Here is a 21,349-nt window from a genome sequence, read left to right as displayed (position 1 = left end):
CCTTAAATCTGTAATTAGCAACATTTATTAAAAATGCAGCTGAAAACACGAGACAAAAAAAAACAACCAATTAAGTAAAATTTATTAACAAATACACTTAAAAATAAAAATAAAAATTCGACATCGCCGCCAAAAAACACGTTCCCAACCCATAATAGCTGTAACAGTCATTAATCGGCGCGTTCTAAAAAAGTTTGAAAAACCAAAATGGCGTCAAAGAAAGTGTCACAGTACGCACACGTAATGCTAGTAACTGACCTCGTTGTGGTCACCTTTCGCTGTACTTTCACCGGCTGTCTGACACACATCTGTGCCTTTGTTGTTGTGGAAGTTTTGACCGTGAACTGATAAGGAATAGATAGGATTAGTATTTAGATGGTTGTAGCACTGATTTATTTGAATTGGTAAGTTTAGTGTTGTTGAGATGTAAAGAGGTTTTATTTAAAAGATTTAAACAATGATGGCAATGTATTCTTATTGTTAAAAGAAAATTACCTTACTCCAGCTAGTATCTCAAAAAGATTTTCATTTTCTTCACAAATGTAATACAATGTCTTATTTAATAAATTAATTTTATGTTGTTCTTAAAATTAATTGATGATTTATTAAATCTAGAACGACAGTTCCGTTGCAATGCAAAATTTTACTTAAAAGTATATAATAAATTGTATACGAAAGGAAATAATACGTCCAATTAAGTAGATAATATTAATCGAGCCTTAAATAATTACTTCTTCCTTTTAATGTCTTCATGTTACAGACACCTGCAAAAAAGCTCTCTAATTTGAAACACAAACAACAACAAAAATTACATTTGAAGACACGATGTGGGAACAAATGAATGCGGCGGATGTCCCAGTTCTGGGTCCCGTTAGCGAGAGAAAGTGCCGGACGCGATGCACCGCCTATGCAAATTATGCAATTACACGCTGGCTGTATACGCATCGCCAGAGCAACGGATGTGCAGATAAAAACATTTGATATTAGATGACACATTTTTGACAGTGACAGTTTTGGCTGAATGGTGAGTGACCTTTGCCAAATTTATTGAAAAAAAGACAATGTATTCAATGTAGTTTTATCATTATATTTTATTACTAAGTTACTTATCATTGAAAAATAGAAATAAACACTAGTCCTTAGAGATGAAATTCCCGTTACGAATATCCATATATTATGTAAATCAATTATAATTTAATGAAACGGTTGAACTTTAAATGACCAACTAAATCTACAGTTATCTTAATATTCATTACACCGTTACCTACATAACACGCAAATGTTTCTGCGCAAGCGTCACGCAATTTGATTTAACATCAAGAAATTATCGTAATTGCTTATAATTATTAAAGATGCAAACAACAACAAATTTCCTACTTTTTCTCATAAAAAATCTAAGAACATGCATTTCAGGTGCAATTTTAATATAATACTTAATTGCGGTAATGAAGTAATTCTATATTGAAAAAACCATCTACTGTCAATTACATCATTTCTCCGCGCGGTGTACAGTTATGCGACTCTGTTTCCAAGAATCAGAACACAGCTTTCGAACGTCTAACAAGAATGATCTAACGTGACAAAGCGAAAAAATGATGCCACCCGCCATATTGGTGTAATGGCGGCCACAAAAAAACTAACGGAATAAAATACCTAACAGCCGAGTGGAGAAAGGCTTTCGATTGTCCCACATATCAGCGCACGCGAATCGTCGGCGCGACTTCGAAAAGTCACAACACTAGTCGCCCGCTCATCGTGGTAAAACGCAACCTTATTTCAAACGAGCAACTGTCATAATCAATTGGCGAGAAGTTTGACGTTTGGTGCGGTTCGAAATTCAAACGTCAATCGTGACATTTACGCGCAATACATAATATATACCTATCTCAGTCTTCCTTTACTAAATTATATTGCTTTCTCTGTCACAACTGAACATTGAAAAAGAAAGCACTAGATTTTTTGCCGGCGTCCATTTTACTTGAGAGTATGCCGAAGAAAGCAAGCTAAAATGCATGTGTGTAATATTAGAAACGTTGGTTTTATACCTCGGTTGCATCGCATTAGAGCTAGTTGCATAAGTAAATTGCATTTCCCCTGCGTTCGCTATACGTGACGTATATTAGTTTTCTCCCTTGATTAATTGGTAATTAATCGTCAATTGAAAGCAGTATGACGGATTATCTTCGAGAGATTCCTGCATTTTTAAGGGAGAAAGATGTGGAATTCGAATGGCAATTGGTGATTAATAAACTGTACCTACAGAGATTTGTTTAAAGCAGAATTAGGTTATATTACTTGTATCTAATAAGTATTTGTAGAGTTTCGTTACCTATATAAAGTTTTTTATTTTTGGGCGTTTGAGTTATGAAATGAATGATAGAAATGTAAAATTCAAATATCATGGCTTAAGGTGATTTATATCAGAAATATTATTTACACAATATAAGAACACATTAATATAAAAAAATACACATTACTTTAGTTTCATTCATCAAATAATACAATATCCCTGAGAAATAAGTTCCTTCATAAAAAAAAACAAACACCATATGCAAATCAATAATCACCGAATTGACACACCGACAAAAAACCTGCTTGACCCGAACACGCAAGCAGTCAACAACAAAAAAATATTGAACTTGACCGCTACAAACACCCCGTTGAAAACCATCACTACTAAGGTCCTAAAAGTATCGTTGCAACTGTGTGGAAGAGATGCCGCTATAAACGTTGTATCGCACTGTCTCGTTTCAGCAACGATTATTGACTTACTTTAAGGCATGGTGGTGGAGTTTAGCTGATTACGGACTTTCTTCGCTCGTGAACAGTAAGTGTGGCATGGCCCCGAATCTTGCTCTAGATTCGGCTCTGTAGCAAAATGGCCGCCGTCCGGACTGTCAATGTAGTAGGTTTAGAGGAAAATTTTGAACGGTTTAGTTGGTTGGAAATTTCCAAGAAAGGATCTGTGATATTGAGTTACCAATTTGTCATAGAAAGTAAGGATAAGTATAGAGACTACTATGTCTATGCAACTGTAAAGAAAGGGTGGGTTCACATCTCTTGAACTATCATCCCTAGATAGATGTCGTAAAAAAACTATATAAAGGATCTACACTATGATTTTTAAATTGTATGACTTAGACTTGGATTTCAAGAAGGTTTTCAGACAGTTCACTTATTATGTGTGATTTGTTAGAAAAAATTAAGTTTTAAACATCACAATATCTAAAAAAAACAATAGTGATTTTTAAAGATTGTAACCGTCTATGTATATCTGTAACTTATATGTAAAATTATTTGATGATACATATATACTCATCTGGCATTCTACAAGTTGCATTAAATGGAATAGATTTTAACTGAGTACTTTATACTACACTAAATAAATATTGTGATCTCTATCTGCTATCACGTTTCAACGTATTTCCAGTTACATGCTTTAATTATTTCAAAGTTATAATAATTTTATAACCAATAATTTTAATTATGGCACGCTAACGAACTTTCAAGTTTCTCTGTTTACCGGTGCGCTGGTTGCGCCCGCTTGCTTTAAGAAAGTTTGCGCGTGCGCATGATTTCTGCGCGTTACGAGTTTTGGAGCGAAAACTTTGACATAATAAGGTTAGATTAAGTTACTTAACCTCTTTTTTGTAACACTTGTAATTTGTGGTTGGTTTTAATGCATTTTTCATGTTTGAATTTTAGATATCTGTTATTTTATGGTATTATAATTTAGTTAACAAATGATAAATCTACTAATTATATGTTTGGACAAATTCAAATTGATCGCATCACTTAAGCTAATTATAAATTAGGAAATAATACCTAATTATAGATTAATATTTTGGATTTTTGCTAAGGAGGAAAATATTACGATTATTAATTTTATAATGACGACATTCTAATGAAAAAACGGAACCGATTATGAAAAATATTTAGATAACTGAGATAGCAGTTATAATTGAATACTACTGAAGATAGTCATGGTTAAATCATATTTATACTTAGAAATGACTACAATCATGAACAAAAAAAATAAAAAAATATAACGCTTACACGTAGGATTACTAACACAACCTCATTAGTGCTAAACTTGATGGTTATCTACTAAGATGCGTAGGCGCAACACAATGTTCCCAATATTAACCGGCAACATGTAAGAAGACATGTAGAAGGCTAACTTAGATTTAGAATATATTTTTAAGTGTTTCAGGGTGGTTTTATAAATGTAAGTTCTTAAAAAAGTTCTTAAGGTCAAGTTACTTGCGAGAAAATCCAGGGCATTGGGGATATTCTAAACCAGATTTGTTTTAAAGAAAATACCTCTGGTAGCATACATGTTTGTTTGAAAAATTTCAATGAAAAATAAAATCTAATACCTTTAGATCTTTGAGATAGAACGTGCTTTTTCTTTTTGCAAGAAAAAACCAAATGTCAAGTTCTCTGACAGTGTTACTGGGACTGACAGGTAGAGCATGACGTAATACTGTTATTTGTCCTGGTTATTTTGTTTATTACCGGCAGTTTCCTATAAGAGAACTGTTTATGAATACCCAAAGATCTCTGGGCAACTCAAGTCTCAACTCAAGTCAAGTCTTGAGCAGACCATCCCAGTTTCCATAAAGATACGATAGACATACCAACATTGAATAAAATTGAATGTTCACGAATTCCTTCTGATATAAGGCTTAAATTCCTTGGTGCGGGAGACGTTTTTTTTTTAATTTACGAAATGACGGTTCCACCATTTTTAAATTTAAATTATAAAAGCAAACGTTGTTATTAATTTTATAGCACGAATATTTTTCATCAGCTTTTCACGTTACATGAAAAAAAGAATCAATATAATCGGTTCATCCAGTCAGAAAATCTGATACTAACAAACATCAAAAAATTCAGACGAAATGAAAACCTCTTTCTTTTTGAAGTCAATTCGCCTCATCTCCACACTACTGCAAAATTATAAGATAGTCGTGGGCCCAAATAGTTATCCTTCTGCCCATCTACCTTCACATTTTGTGCCAGTATTTACCATGTTGACTCACTCACATTATGTATAACTGTATTGCATGTATTGACTCGTAACCGCTTTTGTATGTACTTGTATTATTGTAATATGTTGCCAGCGAACAACAATTACTGTTTGTTTTCGAAAGAATAATGAGGTTTCACTTTTTTGGAGATCGGGTGAGTACTGTTATGTTAGGTGGCCTATTGCAAAAAAGGTTAAACGGTATACGAGTTTGTAATGACTTTATTATGTTTTTTTTTAATGCTGACAACATCTCATACATTGTTCTGAACCCAAAGTAAGTTGCTAAAGCACTTGTGTTATGGAATTCAGACACAACGAAGGTACCACAAACACCCAAACCCGAGACAATGTAGAAATGTGAATTTTTACATTGACCCGACCGGGGATCGAACCCGGGACCTCAGAGCTAGCGACACCTTGAAACCGGTGCGTACGCCACTCGACCACGGAGTTATTATGTTACGGTGTCACTTGGAAGTCTATGAACAGTTTGTAATGATGGTTTGAATCGGACTCGCGATTCTAAGGGGTTCTGTTTCTATAGCCAAACGAAATACAAACCGATAAATAATTGTTTTGAGGGTTCAGACAATTTTGTATGCGTTATATTACTTCACATAACAAATTTATGACCGGATACAGGTTCATGAGATACCTGGTGACAGCCTTTTTTTTTTGTTTAGTCGGGGGAATCCTCATGGGCACCCACTCCCTCGGGGGAGGAAATGGGTAGTGTCAGACTTTTACTGACTAAACCTGAACCGCCGTGCTACGTCATCCGCGTTTTTGTGTCGGTGTATGGCAATGACAGTCGGTGCATGGTGACAGCTTGCCTAGCCGTGTGGCAGATGGAACATCAGACGGACAGACAGCGGTGCCTTCTTAATAAGGCTCCGTTATTACCCTTGTAGTACCAATCACGATTTTATTTTAAGTGCCTAATTCTATACTAGTTCATGGAAGTTTTTACAGAGCACGCGAAGGAGACGGAAATAATTTAAATTTCTCAAGAATTCAAAGCATTTTCTATTACTATTCGCTAGCGAAAGAAGCCAGTGTCAAAAACCTAAATCTATTAGTGACTATCGCCAGAATTCTTAAAATTTTCTCCCTTTAGCACCTGTGAGTGAATTAAATACAGAAATCCAAATTTATTTTCGTAAATTGCATAATTCGTTTCGTGAATACCACTACCGCATTTCAAACCTATGCATAATCCCTGAATTTATAAAGGACTCCGTTCTGTCTGACACAAGCCTTTTACCCCAATCGCAGCATGAGTAACAGTCACAATACTCACAACTTAACCGGTAATACCAATGATTACCGTCCATGTTTCCTGCCATTGATTTCCCTCCAAAATTTAACCTCTAAACCTCAATGACGCACAGATTACGCGTTTTAACTGTTATGCGTAAACCACGCCTCCTTTAAAAGGGAGTTAACACTTTTCCTGATGTTTGCTTGGTATTATAACTGACATTATATTTGACTGACATTATAAAAGACATTTCTCGTATGTACAAGGGTTTTTATTTCATATAGTCATATACTTACTACTGCTGGACACAGGCTTTCAGGTTTTCAGGCCAATATTTGAAATCCAGCTTCTAACGATGTTTTCCCGCGCCATTTGCCAATAGTGTCTTAGAATAACAAAGAAAGTATTTACATAAATGAAAACAATTGAAAAAGTCAAAAGGTAGAGAAAAAGAGTACTTAACAACGTTAAAGAAGTCAATTTGATATATGCCTGCGTTGAGATCAAACCTGCACCCCGTCCATACAAATCTGCAAAGCAACCATAAGTAACTAGGGCCAACCAATTATTAATATTTTTCAAAACTTTGCGTATTCAGACAACACCCTACAGAGTTTTTGAATCAAAATAAAAGGAAAATTGTACACTGAAAAACTTTTTAATTGGCAGTACAACGCATGTGGGTTGCAGCTAGTTTTAACAAAAATCGTTTAAAAAAGTTGTATGGATGAGTATTCGGGTCCTTTTCAAAGTCTATAAAAAAATCTTTACCTAATTCCATATTTCATATATTTGATGACATCACACGCATAAATTACGAACCTTTTAATTTTCCACTTATAATACCTAAATAAAAAACAAAATTTGAAGCCAATGACGACATCAAACCAAAACTTCTTTGTGACGTCACTACACATAATATAGTTTCAAAAACAACACTAGTACGTAGGTTAAGACAATGTCCGGAAAATAATATAAAAATAACACGTATTGACAGACATATAAGGTAGCGTTTAGCTTACGTCAGTACATGGCATAGGAATTAATATTATGATGAAAGAGACCAAAACAATTCATCATACCATTAGGGATATAGTTCTTTTATCTTTTTAACTCTTGAATATTGCTTAATGATGAAAATCCCTCAAATTATGTTATTGTTTTGTATATGGTTGAGACAGCAATTCCATCCATTTGAATGATTATTATTAACTAGCTGTTGCCCGCGACTTCGTCCCCGTGGGTAGAAGATATAAGTTATGATTTATACCTGCCCTGTTTTTTTCACATTTTCCATTGTATCTTCGCTCCTATTAGTCGCAGCGTGATGGTTTATAGCCTAAAGCCTTCCTCAATGAATGGTCTATTCAACACGAAATAATTTTTCAATTTGGACCAGTAGTTCCTGAGATAAGCGCGTTCAAACAAACAAACTCTTCAGCTTTATATATTAGTATATAGATTTATCTGTTTTCTTTTGCCTTCCTTACGAACTTTTTGCCCATGCTCTATGTAGTCTGACATACATAGTACTATTCTATATTCTGTGACTGAGGCTCCGATAAGGCAAGAACGGGAGCCGATCGTTTTTAGTTGGTGTAAGTCCTATACATCCCCATGTAATGGGTTGAAGTCTGTAACTTAAAAAAATAATGAAGCTCTATAAGAAAACATCTATCTACCTATTTTAGGCAAGGCTGAGCTGGTTAAACTATTGGTGTACACCAGAAGTATATTATTTTTAGCAGTTTTAGGATTTTTATTTAATAAAGTTTATGAGAAATAAATAAAAGGTGATCAGGGCTTCAGCAGGTTTTTATTTAAAAAAAGGCTGTATGCCTGTTTAAGAGTAGAGATTGCAAGAAAAAGTCTGCTTAGCACTCCTTGAACGACATTTCAAAATTTCCTCATAATTTAGAACCAATCAGGAAAATAGCTTTAGAAAAATATTGCTATTACGAAATACCCAATATTACTATTATTTATTAAACATATACGCACTTTCACATATTTTTCCGGACATTGTTCTAATAACGTCACGTATATATTGTTCAATACTATTGACTTTGGAGTTGCGTAAAATTTGTTGTTTTTCATAATTGGTGACGTCATCATTATCTTTGTGTAATACCCGTCTTATCTTTTAGTACATGAGATTATGTAATGTAACTTTGTGACGTAAAGGCTTAGTAAAAGTAAGGAGAAAACAGGAAAGTTTATTATGGACTGTCAATTTGACAGCTGTCAGTTCATAGAATAAATGCGATGATTGAGAAAAATCTGTTGCTCAAAGTTCAATGTACAACCAAATCAGTAAAACCGCGACAAATAAAGACAATAAATACCTACCAATAAAACGACATAATAAATAAATTGCCACATAGTACGTAACAGATAAGTAGGTACGTGACTTTGAAACTGCGTCGAGACCGTCTCAAAATCAGAAAGCGCGCAACTTACACCGGCTGCGACCCCACACTATCACACCAAAAAACCAATACAACGATCCCTCAAACATTTCTTTAACACCATCCATTGACGCTTTTGTTTGAAGTAGTAAAGAGAAAGTTAGTATAAGAGGAGAAATGTATAGTGTGCGCAGCGAAAGCAACAATAAGGTTACGAATACAGTCGTGGCAGAGTAACTGCACCAACGTTGTAAAGTGGGTCACTGCCGCGCATATAACGGCCTGCGCTCAATGCCCGCCCGCGTAACGTTACGTGTGGGAAATTATTTGAATTTGGAACAGAACGTTTTTTTTTTTGCTTTTATCAGGCTGCTGTTGCTATTGTTCTTTTATGCTTTTTTAACTGTGGTCTAGTTGTGGCGATCGTATTCAGCCGGTGCCGTTAGGTCGGGTCGAGGGAGGGTTAATTAGATCGTTAGGTATTTGCATCATGTTTTTGTAATGATAATGAATGTGATGATCATGATTTAGATTGGAATGACATTGTTAACTGTTATGACGAGGGGTCAGTAACGGTCAATTACTGGCTGAATAGAAATTAGGGAGGAATTTGAACTAAGGAAGGTCTTATCTGTTATAAGATTATCTGTATACATAATTCATTACTTATGTCATATGTATATCCTTAGAGTTAATTATTATGATAATTTGGTTCAGATCTTAACAAGGAATTGCTAATTGACATTCGAGGAACACCTTTATTACACCACACCGTTGCTTCTGTAATGTTTTATATTCATTTTATATTAATTTATAAAAACAGTTGATAACTGACTTGGCTTACGGTATTCTATCAATAAGCACCCACTCAAAGTCTGCTTTAACTTTCCCTAGCCTCAGATCTTAGCCACACTTTATAGGACGGTCTTGATCTATTGAAAATGTACTTATAAACATAATATAGTAAATATATTAAAGACATATCCGTAATGAGTTCATGAATATATTAGTTGAATTCCTTATCTCCAAAGAGTCCAAACTCTAATGACTATTAACTATTGATTTATTTAATTTTAAATTGGGCAAGGATCAAAATGACTCAGTATACTCAAACATTTTCTTTTATCCTTCCCTTTTAAATCTCAGTATTTTTTTCAATTTATCTAAGCAGTAAGTATTCTTGAACCAACAACGTTTTCCACTTCAATAACATAAAAAAGATTCTACTGATACTTAAATGCCAAGGTACATATAGTTGACTATAAAGTATCAAGATTATCTAATCACACTACACTAAGTGCATCGAGTGCTAGGTCGGTGCAGCTTTCACTGCAGCAACCCACTGCGCATGCGCAGACATTCATCTTTCACACTAAATTCATTTTGAAACGTCAACCTAGCCCGCGGACATCTTGAACCTAGATCTTTTGAATTGATGGCTGGCTAGTAATTGATTCGGTCTGGTTTTTTGGCCAACAAAGGATTGGTTTTTTTAGGTTGTCGTGTTAGTACTTTCAAGAAGAGCTTTTTTCTGACGATTGGAGTCTTGCAAAAATATTTGTGATGTCAAACGACGATCCCGAGACGGCTAAAACGATGGAAAACTAGAATTTATTTTATCTAAAGATAATATTTTTATTTGGGGGGGGGGGGGTTGAGTCCAATAGCCCCAGCCAGAATCAAAACAAATTCTGTAACATTTTTATGCTAAATCTAGACAAAACTTAGGATGACAATATGCACGATGATGATCATAAGTAGGTAAGTTGCTAAGAAACTAGTTGTTCTATCTATTATCCTTCACTTAAAAACTTAGGAGAGTTTTCTTACATTTAATAAATGAATAAATTAAAAAATAAATATGTCAAATTTACCAAACATCTAACAACATCAAATGAGAAAAGGTTTCAGAACTTCAGGCACTTCAGCCCACGAAAATTCAAAATCTCCGTAACATAAGAAAATTAATTCCCAAAAATTTTAAGAAAATAAGAAGGTACATACGCTACATAATATTTACCACAAGATATTAATTATTATCTCAACCATCTACACGCATCCTTGTTAAGTTTCAAGCATCATAAACCTCACAATTAGACCCAAAATGACTCTACTCATTAAGACGATAACACATTCATAAGCTTTCAGTTAATTAGCTAACCTACACCAGTTCCGTAACAGATTCTTTCCATTACAGCCGTGAAATAGACTAAAAAACAATTAATTTCCTTCATTTTATAAAAGAATTTTCCGCTCATGTAATATTACCGTAAAAGTTTGAAGCAACTTTCCGTGTGCGTAACTGGCATTGGCATTGCGTGCGTAAACGCAACTCGGCAACGGTAACACACGGACAAGCACACAGACAAACAGACAGATCTGTATTGTCTCGTCCCCACTTCCACGCACACTGTTACGAAATTGTGTAGCTAAAGAATTGCATTGCTATACTTACACACCCACACACACAAAAACCCTGTAAGTATTACAAGCAGATACGTCACTTGTTTGCCTGTGTGTGTTTGCTTGCTTGTGTGTGTAAAGAAAGGTGTATTGCTAGGTGAAATGGGAACAGACGTCTTAATGTTTGACGACTCTGTTAAAACGGAACAAGCAATTAAATACAACGATTAACTTCACGATTCTTTATTTTTTTTAGATATTTATTTTATGCTGGTAACATCGTGATTAATTGTATACATTTGGCGGTCCAGTTAAACTGTTTGATTTACTGCCTTTTTAGTATTGAACTTGATTTCTTGTTAGAAATTATAAAACTGTGTTTTATTGCGTCTGTAACGGTTTTGGCATTTACGATTTATAAATTTAAATAATTTAACTGTTTAAGTATGAAAGCCAGGATATAATTCAAATATCAAAACCTTTATTTATACTTATTTCTTATTTTGTTCAAACCTAATCGATATTTAGGACGCGGTATAAGTTACGTTATCCCTTATTAATTTTCAGGTTAATAAGAAAACGAAAAAAGTTAAATTTACATCTCTACTTCCACGGACTTGGATAAAATAATATTAATTAATTACAATGGCATGAACATCACACAAATAGTAATTGAAAAGCGATGATAAAACCTTAGATCTTGTGGTCTTCGGCTGACCAAAATAAAAGAAAGAATAAAAACATTTTAACACAGACCAGAGATTATTAGCAAGTTCTAATAAACAAAATATAGTTCTTACACAATAACGAAAACATTCCTAAATAAATTGCATTTGCTATTTGCAAATGACTTATCAATCAAGACTGTATTTCTACATCTATTTAGTATTTCGACATGATAATAAAATTTAACTTTTAATTATGAATAATATTAATTTTATAATGTTTCTTACTCAACAAGTTATTACAGTTTTTAACTGTACACTGGCATTTCAATAAATGTTCCACTTTTGACCATGTTTCAGTCATAGATCGTAATGTAAGATCAAAATTAAATGAGATACTGCAATTTTTTATAACGACTTCCGCAGTACCTACTATTATACTCCCTGTCGCGGCTGTCGCAGGGGGTTTCACAAACATTCAACTCACATACATAAAGACACCTAAATATTTAACGAACTTCCTCTTGCACCGATATCAAAGCGCGGATGACGTAGCACGATGGTTCAGACTTCAGGTTTAATTAGTCAGAAAGAGTTTGACACTACTCATTTCCTCCCCTGAGAACGTGGCTGTCCATGAGGATTCCCCCGAGTAACCAAATAAAAAGAGTTTCGTACCAAAGGACAAAAACGGAACTCTAACACTGCAGAATCGCTGTCTGTCCGTCTGTCTATCACGAGGCTAGGTGTATCTCGTGAAGTAGAGATAGTTGCAATTTTCACAGATTATGTATTTCTTTTGCCGCTAGACCAACAAATGTAAATTAAAATATAAGTTAAGCAACGACTGGGCGACTTACTAATTTGGTTATTATTTAATTTGATTTATTTTGTGGCCATTATCTTTTGATAAAAGTTTGGTTTGGAACCCCTGTCAAAAATCCGACTCGCACTTGCCCAGTTTCTTATTTAACCTTTTCAATAAGAATAGTTAATAAAAGTCCATATAAAAGAACGCAATAACACCTTGGAAGCAAACTTGCGACCTAATGCGTTATGGCAGTCCACGGCCACCGCTGGGCTATCATGGCTTTAATAACAAAAATCATGATCATAATAATGATTTAACGCTGTCATAGGCTAATTAATAATTTAATTAATCCAATTACAAATGAAAAACTTAAAACAAAAACGACAGGTGGTCTATTGTGGTATTTCTTTCTTCGTTCGTTTTTTCGGTATTTATTTCAATTAATGAGCAATTTCCATGATTTTATATTGTTTTTAGAGGCGATAAGTTGACACTTTCAACGAATACTAATTATGATATAATTATTATTGTAATAAGGCGATTAAGACGCAATTGATCATGGTCGTTGCGTCATCCGAAGGGCCTGGCTTAAGATTTTCTAATCCAGTGAAAGGAGAGATTATTTCTAGAATCTTCTGTGACTTCATAGATGTTTTTGTCGCCTTTATTACACTAAGGTCCAAAGGCAAGGTATTTTTTCAGTCATTTGATTAAGAAGTACAAAAACGAAGTGTAGTGATCTATTTTATGAACTCTACTAAATATATCAGAATTCCTAAAAAAATAATGCCGTATACATGTTTTATCAAAAAATATTTTAAATAACCAAATTAGAAATACTTATTCAAATTTAAAGCACCCAAGTTAGAATCAAAAACCTACTAAAAACTGATGATAATATCATCCATATACCTAACTGTTAGACCCATCAACACAAGCAGATAAATGTGTATTCCATATAATAACATAGCATCATTATACTCTCCTATAAAGCAAGAAAACCGCCTTAAAATGAACTAAGCATTTCAAAACGAGTCCATCCCAAAGACATGCTAATATAACCTCACCACCTAGCAAGCCTAAACTGTAGGTACCTAAGCGGCATAACTATCAATGCAAACAATTACAGCGAACCGGACTCGAACCAATGCCCATTCACTGCCAAGTACACGAGTTGCACAAGCTAACTATTCTTACATAAAGGCTTGGCCCAGAACTTGAGAGAAAGGTCTAGTACAAACGCCCCCTCCTGCCCCACCCCTCTTTGCCCCCTACCGGTGCAACTAGAAAGCATTTTGCATCTCAATTTTATGACACTGCGCAGCGAGAACTATGAAATGTATAGAGATGTTGGATTGAATTATTAGGTAAGTAATTTGTAGGTTCATTGGTTCGCGAATTATGAACGGATTTGATGGCGACATTTTGGCCAGTTGAAAGATACAAAGATAAAAAAAAAATGAAGGCTTAATTTATTGAAACACCTTTTATTACATGAAATGCATGTGATATATATGCAGTCTCGACATGAATACCCGTTACGATTATGATTATTCGATTTAATAACTTTTAACACCTTTCCGCAACGATGTATTGTATAATTTTATATTGAGTTCCTAGTTGAATAAAATTGTAACAAACAGTTACAGTGTTAAGCAGGTAATTTTGATACATTATTTATTTAGTTATAGCCTCTTTTAGATGGAAACATTTTTTATATTTAATCGCACTTATTTTTTTTTCGTGTCCCCTATGGCAATGGTCACCTCCAACCCCTTTTTAATCATGATTTGTAAATGATCGATATCTAAGTATGTCATAATGGGGTGCTGGTTTTGCTGTGTTAATTGAATAAAAATACAAACTAAGAGAATATAAATAATATCATTATAATCAAAACAAGTGAAGTTGTATAAATTCTGCCGAATCCAGTAACTTTTCGCTTTGCGAAGGATTGAGATAGATACCAACAGTTGGTAACCAACCTTAATTAATTTAAGTGGCTCATATAGCCGAAGTGTCATGGTGGACTTGCGGATCTATACATAGATTTTAAAACGGAGGTGCAGGTTCGATTCCAAAGCTCGAAAAATACCAAAGAGACAAATCAAAGTAATATGTACTTTTTTAATTAATCTAAGACAACTGGCAAAACGATGAAGGAAAACATTGGGAGGGAACCTAGATTCCAAATACTGGAAGCTGAAACTGCCAACCCGCAGTGAGCTAGCGTGTTGATCAAACTCAAAATCCTACCCTAAAAGGGAAGGGGTCTATGCCCAGCAGTGGGTCGTATATAGGCTGATATTATTATATAATATTAAGAATATTCCTAGTTCATCAACTCAGAGCTTTTTTGTTAAGTTCTAGGCATTTTATCTCATTGTAGGCTTTTACTGCGTCATCAGGTCGGTATTGAAATTAAAAATCACAGTAAAACGGTCCCTGTCACAGTACGCCAGCTCACTCTGTATGTGAAAGCTAAGGGCCAGCTTTCGCTTTACGGGCCGGTAGCCCTGCACGCGCGGCGGCCATTTTGACCCCGCTGCAATTAGATGGCGGTTATTTTATTGACAGTTCGTGGTTTTGTTGGACGATTGTTGATTTGAAGTAGCTGTTTTCGACGCGGGAGGTACCGTAAAGGGTTATTTTCTAAATGAATAATCGCTAACCAATTGATCATGGAAAGGACCACCTTGTTTCGGATGGCAAATCATCAAATGACTCCTTTCGCTTTGGGATGAGCGGGAGTGTCAGTCTTTTACTGAGTAAATTAAATAATTTACATAATAATAATACGATTTTACTATTTACGATTTAATAGCACATTAAGGCTTGTAGGTATTTCTATAAATCAGCAAAGTTAGCTGTTTATTGTCCATATTTAAGAAAAGAAATAAAAGCCAATTATATAAAAAGGCACTATTTTCAAACTACCTACGTATCAAAATTTTATGATTAAAAAAAAAACTATTCTAATCTATTAGATTTTAATATAAGTATCACTTTTAGAACGGCAATCTTGACATAAGACGGCACCCTTGTTTGGCCACCCTTCATAGCTTCCCAACTCCCAAGTGGTCTAGCTAAGGAGACGAAATGACACAACAAACTCTGCTTTTGTTTTTATTCTTATCTATGACAAACTCCACTTCAACTGCATTATTACTTTTAATTTGAAAGAAAAAGAGAGAAAAATAAAGGAGAGCAATAAACATGATCCCGAAATCAAAATGTCTGGAACGCGCCATCTATGTCAAGGTTTGCGAATTAGTTGCTTATACGAGAATTCCTTATTTGCATTGATTTTTCCCCAGCAAATAGCTATTTCAAAACACATTTACACTAAGTTCTATACATTTTTTGAGTGCTAATAAAGTATTCGATATTATAATCAAATTTGTCAATTTTATGACTTCAATTAGCAAGTTGTATTTGAAATGGCAAACCACGGAATGCAGTAGCGAAATTTTTTAGTCTTGCCACACAAACCAGGTCAAGGAAGTGCAGCAGAAAAACTATTTGCCAATTTTTTTGTTATTTTTTATGGAATGCTATTATGTGTTTCTATTTATTATTTATTTAAGATGATAGTGAGATAATGTAGCGCGATCAACGTAATGATTGGAGACAGTGCAAGTGGTTGCTACAGGACAGAAGAAAACTAGGTGGTGTGACAGCTAAAGAATACCGCATAGAAGATTTTAGCTAAAAAATGGTTAATTTTGCCCGAATTTGCTCATTTATTTACACATTATGACTATTAATCGCTTAAGATTGGCATGTAAGAGGATTGCCTATGCGATTTATGTCGAAAATAATCGTCATAACATTTGACCCAGTTACAGTGCCGTGTGCGTTGACCTATGGATGTGAATGCGGACTAAAGCACGATGTTATTTTTAGGAAACAGCTTTGCAGATAATTAAATATTTATAGATACCGTTGGTGATATCAAATTGTGTAATAAATTACTGTCGAAAGTATCCGTGACCTTTTACATTTTGAATACTGTGGTGAGTTTTCTTTGTTTTAATTCTTGCAACTGGCTAAATTCGAGTTCATAATTTGAAATAGTTTCCAAAAGTATTGTAATGTTCATTCAGTCTGATCAAAGTATTGTTTTATTAGGTGATTGTATTCAAAGTTGTGATAAATTATCTGATTTATAATTGCCAGGTATTACATATTTAATTATTGCTGTAATGTTTCACATAACTGCTCAGTTATTTAAATACAAGTGTGGCGACAATATTTACTGTTGAAATTACGAAATAAACCATTTGCTTTGTAAAGAAAAATATGAATTCATACAATCAATATTTTTAACCTAAATCCTTTTGCAGGTACTACAGTTGTTCAAATAAACACTATGGATGGAAGTTTTATAACTCTTGATAGAAAGAAGCAAAGTACAGAATTACAGATAGCAAAAACACTATTTAGATACAACTTCCTTTGAAGGGATCAATTTAATCATAGAAGTTTTATTTATAAACATTTTCCAATTACACATTGAATAAAATGAAATTATTGTGAGGACTAAACAATTCAGGTTGTGATTTCATAATAAAATACACAACTGATGCAGATAAATAAATTAAAAATAATAGCAAGCATATCATCTTAGTAGCTATACTGACAGGCTGAATGTTGTGTACCATTGCCAAAGATTGCCGCCAAAAATGAATTCCAAATTCAAAAGTCTTTAGATTTTTCAATTAAAATATTAATCTTACAATGGTTACTTAATGTTATATTAATAAAAACAAGACAATATGGTGTTTATTTGACTGAATCGCAATAAGGGTGGGGTTTAAGTGGGCCTCACACCCTAGAGCCGTGGTGACACTCGGCAGTGATGAAGAAGCAAAATGTTCGCACTCTATCATTGATTGTGTGCACATTTACATATTTACTGGTTGGTGCCGCTGTGTTTGACGCATTAGAGTCCACCACTGAGAGGAACAGATTTGAAGTACTACAAGGTTAGTCAAGACATCTATTATTTCTCATTACTTTCAATGCATAATACTGACATCATGCACATACTACAGTCTATCTGCCCTATATCAAACCTATACATGTTTATCATTTGTAGCATCAATAGCTGTAGAATAAGAAAAGAATAATAAATATAAATAATTGCTTTGCAGTGGTGCAAAACCAAGTGACCTAAAGAACTTCATTTTTAATACTGGATAATAATGTCCCTAAAATCAACATTAGTGGTTAGGGGACCAGACAGCTAAAGATTCTTTCAAAATGTATCCCAACAGGTACATGTCAATTAAATAGTTAGCTCAGCCTATTGCAGATAAATTAAATATACACTGCAGGAACAAAGCCTTCCCAAAGTTACAGAGTTTCTCATTTCAATAATTATTCAGGGTTCTAATACTACTTAATTTGTATCTTTATATTTTGCCACCTAACACCAAATCAAAATTGTTTGGTAGCAAACAATTCTCATTATGCTCGTTTTAAGAGATTAAGAGAAGCCGAAGAAATAGTTCCTTCACAATAGAATATTCTAAAAGAACTAGTATTTTTAAAGTTAGAGGTATCTTTTTCTTCAAAAGAAAATTTACTAACAGATTCTTAGCTTAAATAAAATTAGTTATTTTGAAGTTAAGGTCCAAAAATAAATAATGTATTGTATATATTACAATCAATGCTGCGTGGTTATAAATAAAAATGTACTAGTGTCCAATCCCAAAACCACCTTTCGTGTTGAATAAAGACCAGCAGCAATGTTTCTGATAAAACTGTTGCTTAACAGATCAAAAATACTTTTCATACAATCACAGTTGAAACTCAGTTACCACAATTACCTTAATTGCGAGGAGGAAGACTATAAATTAGAGTCTCCTTTCTACTCCGGCTTTATTTCATTGTTAACCTCATCCACAGCTATCGAGGGTATGATCATAAGAAAGTATAATATAACTGAAGAGGACTTCCGTGTGATGGAGACAGTTGTATTGAAGTCTGAACCGCATAAGGCTGGACAGCAGTGGAAGTTTACCGGAGCATTCTACTATGCCACCACAGTGCTCACCACTATTGGTAAGAGTTAGTTATTAATAAGAACTGCTAGTGTGTCTGTAAGGTTAAGGTATCTGAGGAAAGTAAATGGATATTAAGAGTCCCAGATACAAGGGTTCATTGAAACTTTAGCATTCTTTTTCATGAGAATTGCAAGGTAATTCCAGGCATTAAAAAGTCACTGAGAGCATTCAAAATCAAAATTAAAAGTCATTTATTCAAATTAGTCCACAGCTCTTTTTAAAGGTTCAGGTTATATTGGACAGTACCCAGTTTCGCCCACACTTCACAGCTTCCTATGTGCTTTTGCTCCCCAGCATTGTTAATTGATCAGATCCTCTAATATGATCTCATTGATTTATAAAAACTATATTATTATATGCACAGTCTAGAAGAAAACTGTTTCCAATATTCAACCTTACGTACGTAGTAGTTAAGACGCGAGTTTTAAATGCAAAAAGGCCATGGAGTTGCAATATGATTTCTTGTCATTTAGTGTTCACTTTAGGTGTCATTTTGAGGCGCACTCTGTGTGCGCTAATTTTTCTTGTATTTATCAATGTTTGATAGATGATTTTTGTATTTCTGTGCTTTATGCGTGAAACATGAAACTGAGTCTTCAACCACAGGCACAAGATAGATAACACAAGCTGCGTTTAGTTTTCGGTTTGCTGAAAATGTGTGTTTATGTGATTATGCCTTTCGAGTATCTTTTTACCTAGCCTACTGAATCCAACTGATGAGTAAAGAAAACAATAAATATTGGCTATTTTCAGGACATTTATATTTACCTCTTCCAAATCCTTACACGATTCTCCATTCTGGGCATCAACCAGCTCACTTTTCGTCTTCATTAACATTAGTTAATTAATTAAGGATTTCTACTAAAACAGTGTAATAGAATAATACCTGTTACATAGGCTACGGGCACTCAACGCCAGCTACGATCGGCGGCAAGCTGTTCACGATGTTCTACGCGATAGTCGGCATACCTCTCGGCCTCATCATGTTCCAGAGCATTGGTGAAAGGGTCAACAGACTCAGTAGGTGAGTGACATACTGAATTGTGACGTCATAAATTAGTTTACTGACTAATTCAGAAAATTAAAGCTAGTGCTACAGTTTGTGATATTGTGTGATTTAAAGTAGGAAAACTTCTCTAAAAATTCGAAAATTCGTGTTCGACTGAAGTTTATGACAAACCTAAATGTCTGTCCTATTTTACACCTAAAGGTTTGTCAGTTTGTTTGTCAGCGAATCAAAGTTCGAACTGCGAAAATGTTATAATATATTAAGGAGGAGGAATTTGTTACTTTGTTTTAGCCACGCGAATATTTTCACTTATCATCTTTTTCTGTAAAGTTTGTAACTAAGTATATGCATCCTGTTATACTAAATTTTAGAATATGTGTAATGGTCTTACAGACACGCTTTTATTAGTCTCCTGTTTTAATTTCATGCCGTGCCTAATAATATTAAAAAATGCAATAATTTACTCCATTTATCGGTGTTGCTCAACAAGTTTCGGACCCAACGGGAGTCCTTAATGAAGAGCTGTCACGGAGTCAGGATCGCCAGTCGCATCGCCAGTTTGTCTCGAGACCACTCCGCTATGTCAGCAGTCATACTCACCAACATTACTATCACTTGCATTGTATCATATTTCATTAGATCAGTACTCAGCTGGGTTGTTAAAATAACTTTCTTCTACCTTCCAGCGTTATAATAAAGTCAATAAAACGCGCGATGAACTGCAAGCAGACCAGTGCGTCTGAAGTGGACCTCATATGTGTGGTGACCACTCTCTCGTCGCTGACGATAGCTGGCGGAGCCGCCGCCTTCTCCAAGTTCGAGGGTTGGAGTTACTTCGACAGCGTGTATTATTGTTTCATTACGTTGACTACTATCGGTAAGTATTTTTCTCTAGCCAAGCTCTAGCTACTGGGCAAAGGCCTCTCCCAAATCCTTCCACGACTCTCTATTCTGTACCGCATGGAACCAGCCTGCGCGGTAAGTATAATTAAGAAAAAAAAACGTGTTAAAAACAGCTGTTTGTTGTTTCTTGAAACCTTTAATTAAAGGTTTATTTAATCTGTGTAATTTTTATACAGTTTACATAACAAACGTGACTTGATTTCAGCCTTTTAAACCAGCTGTTTAAACGAAACCACGTTTACGATTTAGATTATACATGATATTAGACAGTTAATTTCGGTTCTAAGACAAAAAAAACTGGTATGAGTTTCCATCTTGGTATTACACTGTTTGGGTATGTCCCAAATTAAAAAGAGTCTTTTTAACTGATTTGCTAATATTACTAACTGGGGACTACTAGATATTCTGAAATATATCTATGAGATAAAATAAAGGATGATGACAATTTTCCGAAGTTCATCCTGTACTACATAGACATACATACCTACTTAGTTTTTCTTTGTCCTGCAAACATAAATTTTAAAACTCCAAATTACATTGAAAGAAACTTACTCAAGACGTCACTTCTGTTTCATGTCCTTAAGTCAGAACACCCCTCTCTAAAACTTTAAAGCAGTTTATCTTTGTAATTTTTTTATTGTTTATGCACAAAATCATATTATTATTTTTGAATATCTATCTAACAAACAAAAATTTCTACTTTTCAAATCCAGCCATCATACCTAGTATGTTTTATTAAGACAAAATCAAAAAGTCACATAACCTGTAAATTTCTACCTATAC

General features: G+C 34.3%; 1 protein-coding gene across 1 annotated transcript; it reads left to right on the top strand.

Annotated features, from left to right (window-relative positions):
* Positions 1 to 16,313: 16,313 nt before the first annotated feature.
* On the top strand, positions 16,314 to 20,604 carry LOC113507336 (two pore potassium channel protein sup-9-like). Its single transcript, XM_026890198.1, has 5 exons — positions 16,314 to 16,599; positions 16,930 to 17,571; positions 18,497 to 18,652; positions 19,552 to 19,678; positions 20,350 to 20,604. The coding sequence occupies exons 2-5, from the start codon at positions 17,445 to 17,447 to the stop codon at positions 20,567 to 20,569; spliced, it is 630 nt and encodes a 209-aa protein (XP_026745999.1). The 5' UTR covers positions 16,314 to 16,599; positions 16,930 to 17,444; the 3' UTR covers positions 20,570 to 20,604.
* The last annotated feature ends 745 nt before the right edge of the window (positions 20,605 to 21,349 follow it).

This window comes from Trichoplusia ni, unplaced genomic scaffold (genome assembly GCF_003590095.1).
Source record: "Trichoplusia ni isolate ovarian cell line Hi5 unplaced genomic scaffold, tn1 tig00001652, whole genome shotgun sequence".
Lineage (NCBI taxonomy): Eukaryota > Metazoa > Arthropoda > Insecta > Lepidoptera > Noctuidae > Trichoplusia > Trichoplusia ni.
This window is presented reverse-complemented; position numbering and strand designations above follow the sequence as displayed.